This window comes from Lipotes vexillifer, unplaced genomic scaffold (genome assembly GCF_000442215.2).
Source record: "Lipotes vexillifer unplaced genomic scaffold, Lipotes_vexillifer_v1.1 scaffold524, whole genome shotgun sequence".
NCBI lineage: Eukaryota > Metazoa > Chordata > Mammalia > Artiodactyla > Lipotidae > Lipotes > Lipotes vexillifer.
This window is the reverse complement of record NW_006774722.1, coordinates 1,376,225-1,395,414: the sequence shown is the minus strand read 5'-3', so window position 1 is coordinate 1,395,414 and position 19,190 is coordinate 1,376,225. Positions and strand designations below refer to the sequence as shown.

General features: G+C 52.5%; 1 protein-coding gene across 1 annotated transcript in view; it reads left to right on the top strand.

Moving 5' to 3' along the window:
• APCDD1L (APC down-regulated 1 like) overlaps positions 1-19,190 on the top strand; it is a 106,122-nt gene that overhangs the window by 49,233 nt on the left and 37,699 nt on the right. The window contains exons 4-7 of the mRNA XM_007449473.1: positions 1,767-1,887; positions 3,730-3,797; positions 6,352-6,490; positions 6,638-6,691. Coding sequence (XP_007449535.1) covers positions 1,767-1,887; positions 3,730-3,797; positions 6,352-6,490; positions 6,638-6,691 — 382 coding nt within the window. The remainder of the gene's footprint in view (positions 1-1,766; positions 1,888-3,729; positions 3,798-6,351; positions 6,491-6,637; positions 6,692-19,190) is intronic.

The window sequence follows — 19,190 nt, the reverse complement described above, 5'->3', positions numbered from 1 at the left end:
CCCCCCCCCCCGACAAAGACACTAGGATGAAGCTAAGACAGCCTGGGCCGGGGAGGAACGGGAGCTCAGAGCCCTGCACCTGCCCCCTTCCCATCTCCTCTGCCCAAGGAGGCCCCCAAGGGACCATCTGAAAACCAGGGAACTGTCCATCTCCTGAGGCCCTGCCAGCTCCAGCGCCCTGAGTACTGTGCCCTGCGTGGGGTCTCAGGCATGCAGGAGTCACCCACAAATGGAAATGGCCACCATCTTACCAAGGACCACAACCCACCAGGCCCCATGCTGACAGCTACTTGCCATCACCTCCGGAATCACCTTTCTGAGGATTCTCCCTTTTTAGATGAGCAGAAAGGCTCAGAGAGGTTGCCCAAGGTCACACACCTCATGCACGGCAGCGCCAAGACATGAACTCTGTCCAACATCAAAGGAAAATATAAATATAAATGGAGAAGAAAATCATACATCCCAATGTCAGCCAGGCTTGTCCTCGTGTGGTCAGATTCCGAGTGACTGTCATTTTTATTCTTTCTACTTTGTATTTTCCAAAAAGTATATCAGGAACAGTGTTCATGTTATAATGGGAGAGAAATAATCAACTTTGTGCCAAACATGAGCAGCCCTGGCATCAATTAGAGATGCTGGTTGGGCTGGGGACCCAGAGATTTCAAAAGAAAACCAACCACAAACTTCCCAGGCAAGCAAGCCTGGTGACAATAAGAACAAGTGTTTGCTCTTCACTCAGGAAACAGCTGAAGCATCTTCCCACTACGCTGGGCTCTGGGGCTACTCATGGGGGAACATACAGCCCAACTTTGGTGAATGAGCACATGTTGAATGCAGGGATTATGATGTATCTCCACAGCGTGGGGACCAGCAACCCAAGGGCGAGTTAGTGTATTAGTGAGTTATTACTAACAAATTAATAAATGAGAGGATAAAATCAACAAACCTTTCAGCTTGGGTACCACCCAGAACAACAATCATGACAACTGTAGTGGTAGGTCATTCTACCCATCAGTCCATCCACCCATCCAACTATCCACCCATCCATCCATCCATCCACCCACCCATCCATCCATCCATCCAAAATGTGTTCACTGGACTTCCCCGGTGGCGCAAGTGGTTGAGAATCCGCCTGCCAATGCAGGGGACACGGGTTCGATCCCTGGTCCGGGAAGATCCCACATGCCGCGGAGCAACTAAGCTTGTGTGCCACAACTACTGAGCCTGTGCTCTAGAGCCCGTGAGCCACAACTACTGAGCCCACGTGCCGCAACTACTGAAGCCCGCGCGCCTAGAATCCGTGCTCCACAATGAGAGAAGCCACTGCAGTGAGAGGCCCGCGCACCGCAACAAAGAGTAGCCCCCGCTTGCCGCAACTAGAGAAAGCCCGCGCGCAGCAACGGAGACCTAACACAGCCAAAAATAAATAAATATATAAATAAAATTAAAAACAAAAAACAAAAAACAAAATGTGTTCACTGAACATCTATGTGTCAGGTGCTGGGTTGAGCCCTCCAGTGACCCCTTCCTCCCCACAACAGCCTGAGGGGGCAAGAAGACTGAGACAGGTGTGAGGGCTGGTGGGAGGAGCTTCTGGGCATCCCAGGGCATTCTCACAATCTGCCTCCCCCAGAGGCAGGTGAACCGGGAGTCATTTCGGACCCAGGCGGTTAGGGTCAGGCTGAGGAGCAGGACCTTAAGCCCCAGAGCAGGTCTCATCCAGGCTCCATCTCACACCAGCGGTGTGAGCTCTGACTTCCCTCCAGGGAGCCTCAGGGCCTGAGAAGACTGGATCCTCACCCAGTGCCCACTTGGGCACTGTCTTCTTAATCCTACAGGGTGGCGTGGGCATTATCCCCGTTTTACAGAGGAGGAAACGGAGACAGGGTGAGTTGCAGGGCTGGGACCAGATGAGGCCAGGGAGGCACCCAGGGCTCAGGATGTAAGGAGGTGCTCGGCTTCAGGCACTCACCCTGCACCTGCAGAGCCTGACGGTGGGCACCCCTTCAGCTTTCGAGCCCTGGTCCCCTCACCCTGGCCGTAACCCTCGTGAGTTGCTAAGTGGCAGCATTAAGATTTGCCATCAAGTCTTCTGACATGACCCAGTGCTCATTCTGTGATAGTTTACTTGATCATTCATTCATTCATTCATTCATTCAACAAAACGTAGTGAGCCCCCATCACACAAAAGGCCTGTGCGAGGCATGGGGGTGGGTGCAGGCAGGGACATGCACCAGTGCAATGGGGGCAAGGCCGCCACCACGGCAACTACCAGAGGCGACAGATGAGTGTCCGTTACCCCGGGACCATGGGCTTTCCCAGAGGACAAGAACAGTTTCCCCATCTGAGACACAGGGGTGGTAGTGAGGGTCTGGTTGACTCCAGGGCCAGCAAATGTGATGCTCTGTAGGCAGGAACGGTCACCAAGGGGGGCGTCCAGCCTGCTCTGATCTGCCCCTCACTTCATCCAGAGCAGCCCCTGCCTGCCTTTCCCAGCCAGGGAAGCCGGCCTGGATGTTTATTTGGTTATTAGATAACCAGGCCCAGGCACCACTTCTTTGATCAGACACCCTTGATAACAAGCAGAGGAAACAGACCATTTTATAGCAAGATTTCGTGGGGTGATCTTATCTTCCCGTGGTGTTTTTAACAGGGACAAGGTTGAGGAGGTAGGTGTTCGGTGGAGAGGGAAGAAAGCGGCCCAGTCTGCGAAGCTCTCCTATCGGCCCAGCCCCGGACTTTGATCTGGGGGGAGGGTGGGGTGGGAGATAAACACAGAGCACAGAGGGCCGGCCTCCCACCCACCCTGGACATCTGGCTCATGGCCCTCCCTCACATGGGTTGTGCTTGGCTCCAGCAAAGCCCGCCCTGTGTCCCCCCCATACCCCCTGCCGCTCTGACCACTTGGGGAGGGCCCCTGCCATTGACAACTCAGAAAAGCGCACCTCTGGAGGCCAAAACGCGATAATGCCCACGGACATGACTCACGGCCAGCAGAGTCTGGGCTCAGGAAATAATTGGCTTCTCCCCCAAAAAACCTTATAATTACTACCATTTCCAGCGTTCTCGGGTGATGGTCCTGTAGGTAAGAAAGGGGTCAGGAATCGAGCGAAAACCACCCTTTCTTCAGCAAAATGCAAGGTCTGGACAATATAACTTTTGGGGTTAAAAATAAATATCTGTGTTTGAAGCCAAATAAGTTTAGCTTCAGTTCCTTCTCTCTCTTTTGTTTGATCTCCTTGTGACCAGAGGGGAGTCTCGTTCATGATGGATATGTAAGGATATTCGCAACAACACTGGAATAGCGGAGGAATTGAAAATGCTATACATTGATCGATGGGAAACTAGCTACATTAATTATATTGCATATACACAATAAGATACCATGAAGAAAGCAAACGCACATATAGTCTTTGGTTGAACCATATACCATTCTAAGTGCTCCACATTACATATACTCTCTCACATAATTTCCCAACACCCATTTTACATATGAGACAAGAAGTTAAGTAACATGCCCAAGAGGACACACACACATATATATATATTTTTTTTCTATGTCATAATATTGACATTCAGTCCAGTAATCCTCCAATGTAACAGCTCCTTTACTTTGCTACTTGTTTCTTTTCTTTTCTTTTCTTTCTTTCTTTTTTTTTTGAATAAAATCTGCGCTGAACAGGGAGCTTATCTGCCCTTGTGCCTCTGTTTCCTCACCTGTAAAACCAGGAGAGCGGCACCAGTCGGCCTCGAAGGCCCTTTCCAGCTTCTCCCATCCTCCCAAGCATCACCCACCGGTAGGGTGTGGCTGGGCAGGCGCGGGTACCACCTGTAACTCTCAATCTCAACAGATGAGTTTAGCTAAGACTTAGGCATCACTTTGCAATAGTGCTTTCCTGTCATTCCTAAGCTTCGAAGAATGGCTGTTATTATAGAATGGGCTTTCTCGTTTAGGATCTCCAGATTCAGAATGAAGCCAAGAGCACGGTCAGACAGGGCATCCTGTGCAGACACAAGAGCATCCCAGACACAAGCAGGGACTCAGGAGTTCTGCCACCTTCCAGCTGTCTGGCCTTGGGACAGTGGTCCAACCTCTCTGAACTCAGTTTCCTCGTTCTGTGAAATGGGGCCAAGAATACTTTCTACTTCTCATCAGGCTGTCTGGATATAAAGTATATGCATCTAAAGCACCTGGCCCACACCAAGGTCGAAATAATTATCAGAAATTCCTCTTATTTATAAATAAGCCGATACAACAATTAATACATGAGCACCAGGCTTTGCAGGGAAGTTCCCATTTCTAATAGCAGTACAATAGGTTCTGAAAGTACTGAATCATAACCCCACCTGAGACATCAGTGTCACGCCTCCTCCCCGTGTCAAACCATTAATACTCAAAGCCCCGTCAGTGACCTGGGACAGCAAAATGCCCGCATTCAGGAAGCCCAGAGAGTACAGCCTCAAACACTCATGGACAGAACAGAATGCAGTGTTTAAAACTATCCATAATTGTACATTTTGAAAATGTAAAGGCGCAAAATTGCCCCAAATAATCACAATTATGCAAAAATTATAAATAATCACCCCTCGCAGCTCCCCTCCCGCCCGTAAGTTACCCCTTTCACAGAAACTTAATATGTGGCATGCGTGCGGCCACTGTCTGCCGGGGAGCTGGTGCCATCGCGGTTTCAGGAAGGCCACCTCGAGTCTCACACTGTTCTCAGCAATCCATAGAGACCCGAAAAAAATGTCATTTTCAGGAAGGGAATTGATCGCTTCTCTCACATTTCCATTCGTGTAAGATCACTCTGTGGCCTCATTCCTGCCTCCAGAGAAGAGGAAAGCTAAGGACAGCCCCGGGGGTCCCCAGTCGGGGGTCCTTGGGTTGAAGCTGAAAGGCTCCGGAGGCCCCTGGGAGCCTCACCCAAGCTTCTGCTAATGAATCAAAAGATGGGGTGCTGTCTACCAACCCCCAGGGCCAAGCAGCCCACAAATGTGGACGGGTGGGTCTATAAGCCCTTTAGAGGGCAGGTCAACCACCTGGACAGGCACCCTGGACACGGACCCGTCCCCACGTGCCCAAGTCCTCCCCAAGGGGACAATCTCCATCTTTCTTCTCTTATTCTCTCCCTCTCTTCCTCCCTCTTCCCGTTCTCTTATTCTTTCTCCCTTTTCCATTCTCCTTTCTGTCCATCTCTCTCTCCCCTCAGCCTTATTCCTTTGTCCCCACCTTTCTTTGCGTCTCTCTCTCTGCCCTTTTCTCTCTTCCCCCTCTCCCTTTTTACTTTCTCTCTCCTTTCTTGGTTCTACCTCCTCTCTCTCTGTCTCTCCCCCTCTCCCAGTTAAGGACAACACAATGAAAACAGACACCTTGATCTACGCATCTCAGGCCTCCACCCCCACCCCCACACAGCTTTACTTCCGTTCTCCAGGCGGTCTGTGCGCTGTAGGAACAATCCAGTCACATGTCTCTAATGCAAGTGATTCTCTGTCGCTTCTTCATTCATAAATCCAAGAACTTGGGAGGTCCTCCTTCCCAGATGCTACTCCTGTTCTTCAAGGCTTGCCTGCCACTGGGGAGCTGCCTGGGGAGGCCCGGGGCCTGGGGTCCGGGGTAGGAGGTGACTGGTTTGGGGGCATCCCATCCATACGCCCCCCTTCTCCTCGCAGCTGCCTTGCCTCTTGAGCTGCCACCCTCAGCTGACTCACTCAGATGGGAAAGGGGGGGGGGGGAGGAGTTGGGGTGGGGGGAACCGCCCTGGTCTACTCCACACTGTTTCTGCCCAGATGCTCTTTGGGGCGGAGACGAGCTAATCCCAGAGAGCGGCTGTGGGCTGCGGGGCGCCCCAGGTTGGCCACATTCACTGCGCTCCTGCACTCGCCGGCCTCCAAGTTGACGCAACTTTTCCAAGACGTATCTGTGAGGCCTGAATAGAAGCCTCGGGGGTCTGAGGGCCCAGAGGGCGTACAGGAGCTTCCCCCGACCTCCTCGGCCTTCTAGGAAATGGCCTGGATAGGGGTGCGCTTTGGCTGGAGGAGCGCACCGCACCGTCTGACTTGTCTCGGGCAAGAGTTTGAGGGAGGCCTCCCTGCTCAATGCAAAGACCTGGCGGGGAGGCAAGAACCCGGGCACGGAGGGGGGTCGACTGGGGCTTCCGAATGGGAGGAGGAGCTGCGCCAGAGGGCTGGGCGCGAGGCGCGGCAGTGCGCGCAACGCCCGAGGCTGTCTCCACCTCTTCTGGCAGCTTGGACCCATGAGTGCGCAGCTCGACTTACAACCATCAACAGCCCGGGAGGTGAGCGCGTGAGAGCGCCGAGGGGGGGCGCAGGACCCTCGCAACTTCCTCGCAGGACCCCGGAGGGCTCCCGAAGTCCGCTGCCACCGGACAGCCCCGCGCCCACGCCTCCTCTCCCTGGGGGCCGTCCTGCCACCCCGACGGGATGCCCGCAGCCATGCTCCCCTACGCTTGCGTCCTGGTGCTTTTGGGAGGTAGGTGCCACCCTCCCCCCACCGGCTCGCCGCCTAAGGTCGGAAGGGAGGGAGCTGCCGTCTGAAGTTCCTTGGGGCTTCTTGGGGACTGCTGCATGCGCCTGTGCACCAGGCCGGTGATTCTGCGCTTTGCGCTCTCTTCTCCAGCCTCACCGGCCAGCACCTGCCTCACCTCCAGGCTCTTCCTGGGCCCCGTGTGGGGTAAGCCGGTTCCGGCACCACATGCGCGCCCGCAGCAGGCTGACCTCCAGGCACCCGGGGCAGCTCCTGGTGCCGGGCCCTGGGGTGGTTGGGACCTCCAAAAAAACTTCAGGAGGATCTCAGGCCCACTGAGACTCCCTCGGCAAGGTACAAGCTCCACGTCACTCAGACCAAGGCTACAGAATCTGGTCTTGCCCACTGAATCCTAGACCCGCTGGGACTCAGAGCTGTGTCCTGCAGCAGAGCTGGGGAAGAAGTTAGGGGAGGGTAGCGACCCTGGGCCCTCCCCTAACTCCTGGTGCCCAGCAGGCCTGGGCCGGGGAGGCAAAGGACCACAGGACCCCTGGTAGAGGAGACAAGTGCCATCTCCGGGACTAACTGCTGTCCCGCTGCGTCTTCTTAGGGCGTAGGAATGAACAAAAGTCTGCAAATGCCAGCTTAGACTCAACTTTCTCATCTGTCAAATGGGCTCACCAGATCCTCACCTCTGTCTGGGATTGCTGTGAGGATTTCAAGAAGGAGAGCAGGAGAAGCACCTAGCACCTGCTTCCTGGCCCTGAGGCGCCAGGTCCTGCAGGAAGACACGCTGCGCAGGTACAGCCAAGCACGCTTTACTCCACTACGGGCAAGAAGCAAAGTCAGGTCTCCCTGCAGGAGTTCTGCAATCAGCCCCGACTTTCTAAGCAAGATATTTGAAGAAGAGATGAACGGGGTCTGAAGGAAAGTGGAGGGAAGGTTTGTTCACAGTTTGAAGAGCTGCAGATACATCCACCACAAGGGGACATTTATCTCAGGGCTGGGGTGAGAGGTCACACGGCCGTCCACCGTCATGGAGTCCTCCCTCAGAGCAAAAACAGGCCACGGCAGCCCTGTGCCAGGACAGCAAGAGTGGAAGGAAGGGGGCGAGGAGGGGTGGCTGAGCAAAGAGTCTGTGTACTTTCCTTCGGGGCGCGGAGCTGGGGAGGGGAGAAAGGGGGTGCTGCGCCTTCATGTCTCCTCCCGGGCTGTTCCATCCCGTGGGAATGGGACAGTCCAGCGCAGCAGGACAGATTTTACCCCAGAAACCTGCAGTCTTGGTCACCGCGCAGCGCTGTTGTCCTTGGCAAGCCCCGAGCTCCTGTCATGCCAATAAAATCACTGCAAGTGTAGCCTCGCGGCTCGTTCTCCGGAGTCCTGCTGCTTTGCTCCTTGGCGACCTTTCACCACCGCAAGTCAGACAGATTCCACAGGAGAGAAGCCAAGAGTGCCCGGCGGGCCCAGGCGAGCGCAGGAGTCCGCTGTGGAGCCCGGGATTCAGACCCAGACGCTAGGAAGGGCGCCGGTCCCGTGCGGGCTGCCTTCAAAGTTCCCTGCTCTAAGCCAGGAACCATTTTCCACTGAACCCTTTTTCAGAAGTCCTTTTCACCACTGGCTGTATCACCAGGCAAGAGGATCTTTGTGCTTTAGTGAAAGGAAACAGAACCCCGTTAATCCTTCAGATACTTAGATAATTTAGGTACCTGAGCTGAGGGAAGCCTGAACTTCACATCTCCAGGTTCAAAAACTTTAGTGTAGGCACACCAACGACCCCAGACGGGAACCCGCTTTAGTGAAAGGAAACAGAACCCCGTTAATCCTTCAGATACTTAGATAATTTAGGTACCTGAGCTGAGGGAAGCCTGAACTTCACATCTCCAGGTTCAAAAACTTTAGTGTAGGCACACCAACGACCCCAGCACGGGAACCCACCTTGACACACACACACACACACACACACACACACACACACACACACCAGGGTTTCTCAGCCTCGGCACTGCTGATGTCGTGGTCCAGATCCTTCTCTGCTGGGGGCCGTCCCGTGCACTGGAGGAGGTGAAGCGGCATCCCTGGCCTCCACCTACCACATGCCAATAGCAACACCTCCCAGTTTTGACAACCAAAAATGTCTCCAAACACTGCCAGATGTCCCCTGGGGGCCACAGTTGTCCCCGGTGGAGACTCACTGGTGTGGGCACATCAAATTCAGCTGGTAGCTTTTGAGATGAATCTGTCAAAATCACCGGGTCAGATGGATTTTGTTATGCTTGCTCTGAGCAATCAGGAAATCAAACGCACAGTTGGCCCAAGACAAACAACACAATCTAGGTAGTTTCTAATTTGGATGTTGATTTTTCGCATTTGTCCTCTCTCCCTCTTGTCTCTGAAAATGTCCTCCCTGGGGATAACAGGAGCTAGGCTGTGGGTAAGCGTGGTTAGTTACCCGCTGGAGCAAACCCTCCTCAAAACCCTGCAACGCCAGATGTGTCTTGTGCCAGTGCAGTGGCTTCCAGCTTTGGTTCACTCCTCAGCGATTTCTGGCTTTTAAAAATCTCCTTACTCAACAATTTATGCTTGAGGGGAAAAATGAAAAACCACAGCTTCTTTTTTTCCCTCTCATTTGTATATTTTTTTTTTTTCTAATCTCAGTCCTGCTTTTATCTCTAGCCATATACTTTGCAATGGCAAGTTATCATTTAGAGACAGATTAACTAGAAAAAACTCACGGGCCATTCCATAATAAATTACTTGTTGATATGGGGGCTCTGTTTCAAAACCAAGAGTAAAAACTGGGGAGAAAATTAACTTAAGTACACTCGTCTGAAAAATCAAAGGTGAAAAGCGATCGGTAATTGTATTCGTTATTTAAAACAAAGAAGAATTTTGAACAGAATCTGCCCCTTGCCGCTTTGCGAGGCTCGTGTTGTAGACAGATCATCATGGCCAGCTGTTTCACTTATGTTCTGACCGAGGCTGGAATCTCCAAATTCAAAACAACCAACTCAAGGCTAATAGAGCAGCTTCCTTGATTTCCAAACCATCTGGATGGCAAACTAGTAAGAAGCTCCACGTGAACAAGTATTGGGGAAATGTACTGCAAGTCCACTATGTTCATGAAAACCGTAAAAGCCAGAATGAGCCCCTGGGAAGACTTCCAAGATAACAGCCCTTCACTGCCAAAGTCAGTCTCTGAACTTGAGGGCATCTGAGCTGAGCTGGGGGGACTCTAGGGAAGGAACTGAATTCTGAAGTTGGCGCCGGAGGTGGCCATGAGTTGTGGCCAGGGGTGGTGGTGTGACTGTTCCTCAAACCAGAATGGCTTTCAGAAGCCCTTTGTGCAAAGCCCGCCCCCGACCCTGGAGCCGGGAGTGCAGGTGTCATGGTGAACAGGATGTCCCAGAGAATGTCAGGCCTCCCAGTGGGAAGGGCAACCAGTCCATTGGGCATGGGGACACTGGGGAGGCAGGGCTGGTGCCCGCCCAGGACCTCTACCTGTGCAACGGGAGGTGGCCTGGTCTCAGCTGAATCTAACACATGTCTTAGAATCTATCACATGTCTCTCTCTGTGCTACGGAGAGCTTGAGAGCAGCATCTTGGGAACTGAACAGACCTGGGTCCCATTTTAGCTTTGTCACCTATGTCCCCATCAGTGAGTTGAGAATGGTGATAGCTGCACCCTCAAGGGATGATCGAAGGGTTAAATGAGACGTCGTGTGGTCAGCACTGGACACCAAGGGCCTTGTGAACCCTCCCTGCTGTTAGTGCTGAGAGCTGGACCCTGCACTCGACTCTCCAGACCCGGAGAAGAGAGAGGCAGGTCAGGGCTCTCAGCCAGGCGCCAGTTCAACTTGAGCTTGGGTGTGTCACTTCCTGGCCATCTCCTTTTGGTGGGTGCTGTATTTTCTTCCCACTCTGATGTTCCGTGCGTCCTCAAGAACACCACGACTAGTCTAATGATACCGACAACAGCAACGAAATTAGCAACTGTTCCTGTTCAGTGAACCAGGGTCAGCCCTCCTTGTACAACATCTCCTATAACCCTCCTCCAGCCCCAGCTGTCAGCCTCAGTTTCCTGACCTGTGAAATGGGAAGGGTGGCCGCCCTCACTGCTGGGGTCGGACCTGTCTAGCAGAGAGGGGCCCAGGTGAGTTTCTGATCAGAGAATGCGTTTAGGGGGCCTTGATGTGTATGCGCCACTCACTGGGGGAAGACGATGAGGACCGAGAAACAAATGGGGCAGCTCCTGCCCTTGTCGAAGTCGGAGTCAGACAGACAATGAAATCTCCAGCTAGCAAGTAATAACGATACGAGAGTGACGAGGACTATACAGAGCAGGTCCGGGGCATCTAGCCTGGACTGGGAGGTTAAGGAAGGCCTCCCTGAAAAGGTGAAATAGCTGAAACTTGAAAAAAAGAGGGTGGTTTAACTAGAGGAGACGGAAGAGTAGGTTCACCCCGGGAGAGGAAGCAGCATGTGCAAAGGCCCGGGTGCAGAAGAAAACAGCAGTATGTTCGGGGACCAGAGAGAAGGCCGGTGAGGCTGGTGAGGAGGGAGTGAAGGTGCAGGGGGTGGACGAGGTCAGAGGTTAGCAGGCGCTGAACCGTCGAGGGCCATGGGGCCTCGGAAGGAGTCGGACATAATGTCAAGGGCAATGGAGGGTCCCCTGAAGGGCTTTCAGCAGGGCGCGGAGGGGCAGGGGATGGCTCTAGAAGTCGTGAGCTCCTCACCACTGGAGGCATCCTAGAGCAAACGGGATGATGGTGGGTGGCACTGACTAGGGAGTTGCCTGGATTTGCTTCTAGCCCTGAAAGTCTCCGATTCTAAGGAGTCCCACCAACCTCCTAGTACAGGACATGGGCTTTCGACTGTCATTTTGGCCCCCCATAGACCCCCCTCAAAATTTAGTGCCCAGTAAGGATACTGGTAATGACGATAGGCTACACTCACCAGCATTCAAGGTGTCCAACCATCCCGGGCTCCGTGCCGCCCCTACTTTAGCACTTGAGGCAGGCTCTGCCCGGGTCCCCATCTTACAGCATCCCCGGGAGGAGGAGCACGGTGGGACGCACAGCCTCTCCCCAGACGCCTCCTCTAGGCCATTACTCTGGCTCATTTTCCCTGGTCTCTCCTCACTACCACCATTAGCATGTAATCGAGGCGGTCAGCCACCCTCAGGGGCATTTTGCGATTTAAAACACTTATATTCTATCAAGATGTAGGAGGTAAGAAAGTCCACCAACTCGAGTCACTTATGTTGTATGGGACTCAGTCCCAGCCAGAGCCTCTTGTCCAGCTCAGCCATGTTCACACCCCAGCCTCCTCCCCTGAGCCCCTGCCAATGCTCCTTGGTCCCCATGTGACCCCCATCCCCACACACTTCACAGGCAAGCTTTCTTCCTTGGCAGAGAAGAGGTCACCAGCCACCTTCTGTGACCAGGACACAGTCACTGTGTCGGCCTGTCCATCAGGCCACACCCCTTTTCCACCACAGTCTCCACACACACACTGTTCCTTCTGCTCAGAACACTGTTCCCTGCCCCCAGCCTCCCCTTCCCCTGCAGATTTGGGTATAAATTCCTAGCCGTGGAATTGCCGCAGCAAAATGTGTGGGTTAAGTTCCTCTACCAGCCTTCCTTCCGAACGGGCTGCACCGTCAACACCCGCCACGGATGGCCTATGAGAGCCCCCATTTCCCACATCCTTGCCAACCCTGGTCATTATCGTTCTTGAAAAATCCCACCAGCGGCAATGCTTGGTTGTTTAGACTCGCATTCCTTTAATCATGAGCAAAGAGGAGCGTCTTACCTGTCTTACCGCTCTCACTGATTTTCCTGTGAGATGTCTGGTCGTATCCTTTGCCCATTTTTATATCAGACTTGAAAACAATCCCTTCTTCTTTTTGATTTGTTAGTGCTCTTCGTGTAGAGAGATGTAGCCGCCTCCTGTATGCGTTGCCGTTTCCCCAGCTTTGCTGTTTGTCCATCGAAGCTCCCTAAATGAGAATTTACTCATTGCTCCTCGTTTCTTTCATGTTTACTCCATTGACACGTGCAGAGGCACATGGGTTTTAAGCTAAATGTGCATTTTTTTACCCAGGAGGAGGTTAGATGGCCAGATATTCTTACCATAAATGACCATATATGGGGTCTGTGTGTGAGAGAGAAACTGACTTTCCTCGGAGGGAGAGACACAGCCCAAGCGCTATGCTAAGCACATCATCAGTGATACCCCTTCTGACTCTTGCAACCTCCTATGCCACGGGCACCATTTTACAGAAGACGAAAGCAAGACCACACACCCAAGGTCATCCAGCCGGCAAGCCCAGGGGCTGAGATCTGTGGGCCCCTCCTGGGGCAGTTCAGCTCGAAGTTCAGGCGAGGACCTCCCTGCCCTGCTGCCGGTTTGAAAGAACCAGGGTTTAGAGCCAAGTCTGGGCACCAGGAGATACACGCGCTCTGAGGCATCTGGGCTGGTGGTTTACATAACACGACTTAATGGGGAAGATTGCAGCGCAGAGACCACAGGCATGCTAACAAGAGCAGCGTTTTAAATCCCCGATTAAATGTTAATCTGAGAGTTGTTGGAGAGGGAAGGATCCTAATGGTCCATCTGCAGAGACGGCAGAGCTGGCTGGGCTCTGGAATTCAACTTCCCACATTCAAATTCCAGCTACTCCACCGACTGCAAATTACTTAATCCGTCCGTGCCTCAGTTTCCTCCCTTGTGAAACAACGTCTACCCCAAGGGGTTGCTGTGACAAATAGGTGTTACTGTCCACGTGAAAAGTTTAGCACAGTGCTAGGCACACAACAAGGGCTTGGTGATGTCACTCACATCATTATTTTCTTCTATGTTTTTTAAATTAATCTATTTATTTATTTATTTATTTATTTATTTATTTATTTATTTTTGGCTGCGTTGGGTCTTCATTGCTGTGCGCGGGCTCTCTCTAGTTGCAGCGAGCGGGGGCTACTCTTCGTTGCGGTGCGCGGGCTTCTCATTGCGGTGGCTTCTCGTTGCAGAGCACGGGCTCTAGGCGCACGGACTTCAGTAGTTGCGGCACGTGGGCTCAGTAGTTGTGGCTCACAGGCTTAGCTGCTCTGCGGCACGCGGGATCTTCCCGGACTAGGGCTCGAACCCGTGTCCCGTGCATTGGCAGGCGGATTCTTAACCATTGCGCCACCAGGGAAGTCCCACTCACATCATTTTTAAGGTGACAGGACACTGCCCTGCAGGGTCCAATCTTGGGATTATCCTATACTACCCTTCTTAGGGGTGGCTGCAAGGCATTCTGGGACATCAGGAGTGTGGCTGGAGAGGACGGGTCAGAAAGGGTGGTGACACGGTCAGAGGAGGACGGGGGTGCAGAGGAAGAAAAGGGAGTCAGAAGCCCAAGTCCCTGCTTCCAAAGGTGTGCGGGAGCTTGGGTTGCCTTTGTCTGGTAATGTATCCAAAGTGTCCATCTGGTGGGTGGGTCAGTGTCATGCATTTCAGCAAGTCTGTATTTGTGTCCTAAGGCTACTGTACGAGGTACCACAAACTAGGTGCCTTAAAACAACAGAAACTTACTGTCTCACAGTTCCGGAAGTCTGAAATCCAGGTGTCAACAGGGCCATGCTTTCTCTGAAACCTGTAGACGAGAATCCTTCCTTGCCTCTCGTAGCTTCTAGGGTTTGCTGACAGTCCTTGGCTTTCCTTAAATGCATCACTCCAGTCTCTGCCCCTGTTGTCCCATGGCTATTTTCTCCTCTTCTTATAAGGAGACCAGGCATCTTGGGTTAGGGCCCGTTCTACCCCAATATGATCTCATCTTAACTCTTTATATCTGTAACATTCCTATTTCTAAAAAAAAAGAAGGTCACATTCTAAGGTACTGGGGTTAGGACTTGAACGTGTCTTTTTGGAGGATGCAATTGAACCCATAACACCTACTGTTGTATCTGAAGGGCCCACTCTGCTGGGTGGGATGGCACCAGGTGTTTCTGGGAAGAGGAGATTCGAGAAGGTATGGGATCAGCCTGTAACTGAGGGGTGAGTGGGACAGGACCAAGCCATACCCAGGGACCTGGGAGGGAAGGGAGGCCAGGAGACCAGAACCTAAATACTCAGCATTAGGCAATGACTTAAATAAAATTTGAGGGAATTATGGACCCACAAAAAAAGTATATATCTAAAAAACATTGAATGATGGGAAGATATTTTGGGCATAATGTTAGAACAGAAACCCAGTGTATGTGCATTTGATCTCAGTTATGTTTTCATGGTGGAGGGGGGCATCCTTATCTTTTAAAATACAGACAAAATCATAGGAAATGGGTGGTTATTTCTGAGACGTGGGATTATGGGTGATTTCTCCCTTTGTCTTTTTATGTTTTTTTCTGTACTTGCTATAGGATTCATTCCATCTGGGGCTGGGGAGTCCAAGGAAAGGGGCTGAGTTTGCCCCAAATCTCCCAGATTTGCACTCCCGCGCGTTTGCTAGGATCTCAGCAGGAGAGGTTGGTTAGAGAAATGATGGAGGCTGAGGCCTGTGAAACCTGACCTGGCTGCAGGGCGGGGTCCTGGTATCAGAAGTGGGATCAGCCCCAGCGGCACCATCTCTCCTGGGCAGTAGACATGCTCTTAGGCAGGCTGGTGTTCCTGGGCGCTGATGTGAGGAACAGCAGTGTCCCAACCATTCAGGTATTTAGACAGGAACTTGTACCCTCCTTGCTGCCAGGAGAGGGGGATGCCAAGGTGCCCTGTGTCCAGTCAAATAGACAGGACTTCAGAAGAGGGAACTGGAGTCCTACTAGGGTGGCTGAGGCCAGACCATAGCTATGGATGGATCCATATCATCAATAGCCAGCATCCACTAGGCACCTGCTTTTGTTCAGCACTGTGGGAACATTATATTATTTCTTCCCGATTGCCTTGTGATTTGGGCACTGCACTTGTCACCATTTCACACCTGAGGAGATGGAAGCCACTGGACTAGGGTGCTTCTCAAGGGTCAGAGGCTGGAAAGACTGCAGCCTGGTGGGCTCTTAGTTGCTCAGGAGCCACCCACAGCATGGAGATCCCAGCCCCAGTTAGCCCAGAACTCGCGGCTCCCTGGTGGCCCTAAGGTCCTGACAGTCTCTCCACACAGTGAGCCCAGGGCCAGGAGACCCACCACCCATCACACAGAGGAAGCAGGGAAGGTGGAGTCCAATGCCAGGGGGATTCATTGTGCTACTTGTTGGTCCCATGAAGTGGAAACAAACTGCAGCCTTTGCCCCCCAACTGTTTCGCAAGCCCTCTTCTGCTTGGAGCCAGACTGCGGTGGACAAGCGCTGGGTTTGCCTGCCTAGGTTCCATGCTCCCTTTTTCTGCCAACAGCAAAGTTTCCCTTACTGGCTCTAATCCTGGAGGACTTGTTAATCAAAGTGCCTCCCCTCCACCTGGGGCATGAGTCTCAGGCCGGGCAAACAGCTACCCCCAGAGCTTAATGTGCATTACAGTATTTGAGCTGCCCTCCTCAAGGCTCAATATTAAATTATACACAAAAAAAGGGAAGCAAAGCAATAGCTCACACCCAACCAATCTTTCCCAAAAATATGCATAAAAACAAAGCACAAGACATAGATGTGTTTAGTTTGGAATTACCAGTGACCACAGCAAAACGAAATTATTTGTTCTTTGAAACGTACAATTAAGAGTTGTTTTAACATGTGTTTTTGGTGGCTGGGTGTGGTTTCTAGATAGTTTGAAACTGAAGTCTACTGTTTGGCCCATCAGCTTTAACCCGGTTCTGATGGGCTCCACTTTCCTTAACAGCAAACCACAGGTACTGAAATGAAAACCAGCTTGCCAGGGGGTGAGAGTGCCTGGGCTTTTACAACTGATGTTTGGACTTATTTTCTCTTCCAGTCTCACAATACTTTTGCATTTCATCTGCCTTTTGCAGGGGAGGTCAACTTAAAGTAACCATTGAAATCTCATAAGAGGTAATAACCTTGTGATTGAGCAACTGGCTGCATTTTCCTGTAAACTCCACCCCAAGCTTTCAGGGACTGTAAAATGCCTGTTTGGGGCAATTCCAAGATGTATCCATTTCTGCCATTGATGGTGATTAGGGGCAGCCTGACTTCCTGAAAAGTCAGGTTTCCAGGTTACGTGTAAAGAACTAAGCCCAGTCCCATTCTGGGCATCCATTACTGCTGTGGACAGGGGCCCAGGGAACAGAGATTAGGGGTCCTGAGCTTCCAGAATCCTGTAAGGGCTTCAGCAGAACATGGAATCACTTGGAATTTGCGTATTCGTCGCCAGAGAGCTTCTCAGAGTGTTTGCGGCCAGAGCTGCTGGAGTTCATTATTAAGAGGGTGAAACATATTCCCTGTCTACACAGATAATTTGCTCAGAAAGTTCTTTCCTTCTTTTTTTTTTTTATCCCACTTAAGTATTAATACAAAGACAAACTTCTCTCTCCTGCAAATTCTGATTTAGAAGAACTAAATGAACGAGCGCGCATTTGCTATGTTTTTACATAACTTCCTGTCATTTCAACGCAACGATGGAAATATTTCTTCATTCCAGTGTTTTTAAGGGGCGTTCGGTGGGTGCCAACGATGTGCCAGGCACTGTTCCCCATCCTGGGGACACAGTAAGGAACAAAAGGGGCCCGGCATGGCCCTCGTGGGGCTGGCATCTAATCGGGCAGTGGGATTGGGGGAGCACAGACAATAAATAAGAAAACAAACAAATAAACGAGAAAACGACTCAGGGCGATAGCGCTATGAAAAGAAGATAAGATAGTGACTGGGAAGGTGGGGTTGCCAGATGAGGTGTCCCTGGAAGGCCCCTCCAAGGAGGTGACACTGAAGCTCGCTCCTAAAAGATGAAAAGGAGCAGCTGCGTGACGATCGGGACGAAAGGAACCTGGGTAGGGGCTCAGCAGGTGCAGAGACCCTAAGACAGAAGGCGCTTTGGCCCGTGTAGGAAACTGAAGGGAAATCAGAATGTCTGGGGTAAGAGAGAGCGATGGAGAGGCAGAGAGGTGGGCAGGCCAGCTCACCGGGCGCCTGAAGACCTTGGGGGAGGCTGTGGTCAAGTTGAAGGGCTTTGGGAAGCCAGGGGCAGGTTTGGGGGTTCAAAAGGCTCTCTGGCTGCCGAGTGGAGGATGGGAGGCAGTGGTGAAGGCTGGGGTGCACTGGTGGAGATGGGGAGAGGTGGGACTATTTCCAGGTATGCGTGGAGGCAGGAGGGTCAGGACCTGTCCGTGGACTGGACATGGGCACTGCAGGAGTTTCCTGAGGCTGCCACACAAAATACCACAAACTAGGGGCTCAGAACAACAGAAATCTATTCTTTCATAGTTCTGGAGGCCAGAAGTCCAAAGTCAGTATATCGGCAGAGCCATGCTCCCTCTGAAGGCTTAGGGGAGCCTCCTTCCTGCCCCTTCCACCTTCTGGCGGCTCCCACTGTCCTTGGCTTGTGGCCGCATCCCTCCGGTCTCTGCCCCATCTGTACAGCATTCTTCCCTGTGTCTTCTGTGTCTGTGTCCAAATTTCTCTCTTCTTCTAAGGACACCAGTCACTGGATCTGGGCCCACCCTCAGCCAGGATGACCTCATTAATCGCTTCTGGGAAAACCCGATTTCCAATACCACATTCACAGGTACCGGGTGTTAGGACTTGATTGTATCTTTTGAGGGGGACACAATTCAACCCAAAACAGGGGATAAAGAGATGACTCCTAGATGTGTGGTCTGATATGAGGGGGATGAAGGGACCTGGGGAGGGGGATGGAGACTGTGGTGGTCGGGGCACCATGTACTGTTGCAGGGTTGTTCACTCTACAAGAAGGAAGTGCTGTCTGTGCTCCACAAGGCTGGGTAAGAGGTGGACAGCTGGACAAGGGCACATAGCGGTGGCCTCCAGCCTGGCCCAGAGCTTGGGCTGCATCCTGAGACCAGTGGGGAGCTTGGAGTCCAGCCCAGGAAGGGCTCACTCGGATCCACGTCATACCAATCTCCCTTTGACAGCCATCTTTAGTTAAAAGCTAAAATATTAGATCAAAAAAAAAAATCTTTGTGTGAGATGGAAATGCCTGGTCCAAAGTAGGCGCACACACAGAATATTTGTTGAAAGAACGAATGGGAGAACGGAGCCTGTTGGTGATGTGAAGCCAAGGGAGTCGAGAAGGCTTAACTCTGAGGCCAGAGAAAGGAGGTCGAAGATCCCAGAGGAGAGAGGGCACGGAGCTTGGAGGAGGAGCTAGAGAGGGGGTTCTGGGCCAGGGGAAGGGGGGCTCTGGAGCACGGGAGGACCCCACAGTCCCAGGTCACATGCCCTGAGGACGTGGGTACTCGCTGTCTCGGGGATGGGGGTGGGAGCAGGGCTGTCACCCTGGAGCGGGAGAGGTCGGGGCCAGGCCAGCGAAGGCTCAGCAGGGCCACCAGGCGGAGGGAACAGAGCTGATGAAGGAGCCACGGGCGTGTCCGGGGGCGTGTATTCCCCGCGCATGTCCGGGTCTTTTCTCCAGCAGCTCTTGGGGTCAGTGAAGGTGGGTCCAGCAGCTGAGCCTTAAGAAAGCAAATGGCCGAGGTCACGGCTGCCAGGAGGCAGGCAGCACAGGAGCTGGGGAAAGCAGAGGGCGCTGGCTGATGTGGGAGAAAATCTCTCTTAGCGACGGCAGGCATGGCCAGGGCTGTGGTCTGTCAAGGGGGGGGGGGGGGGCT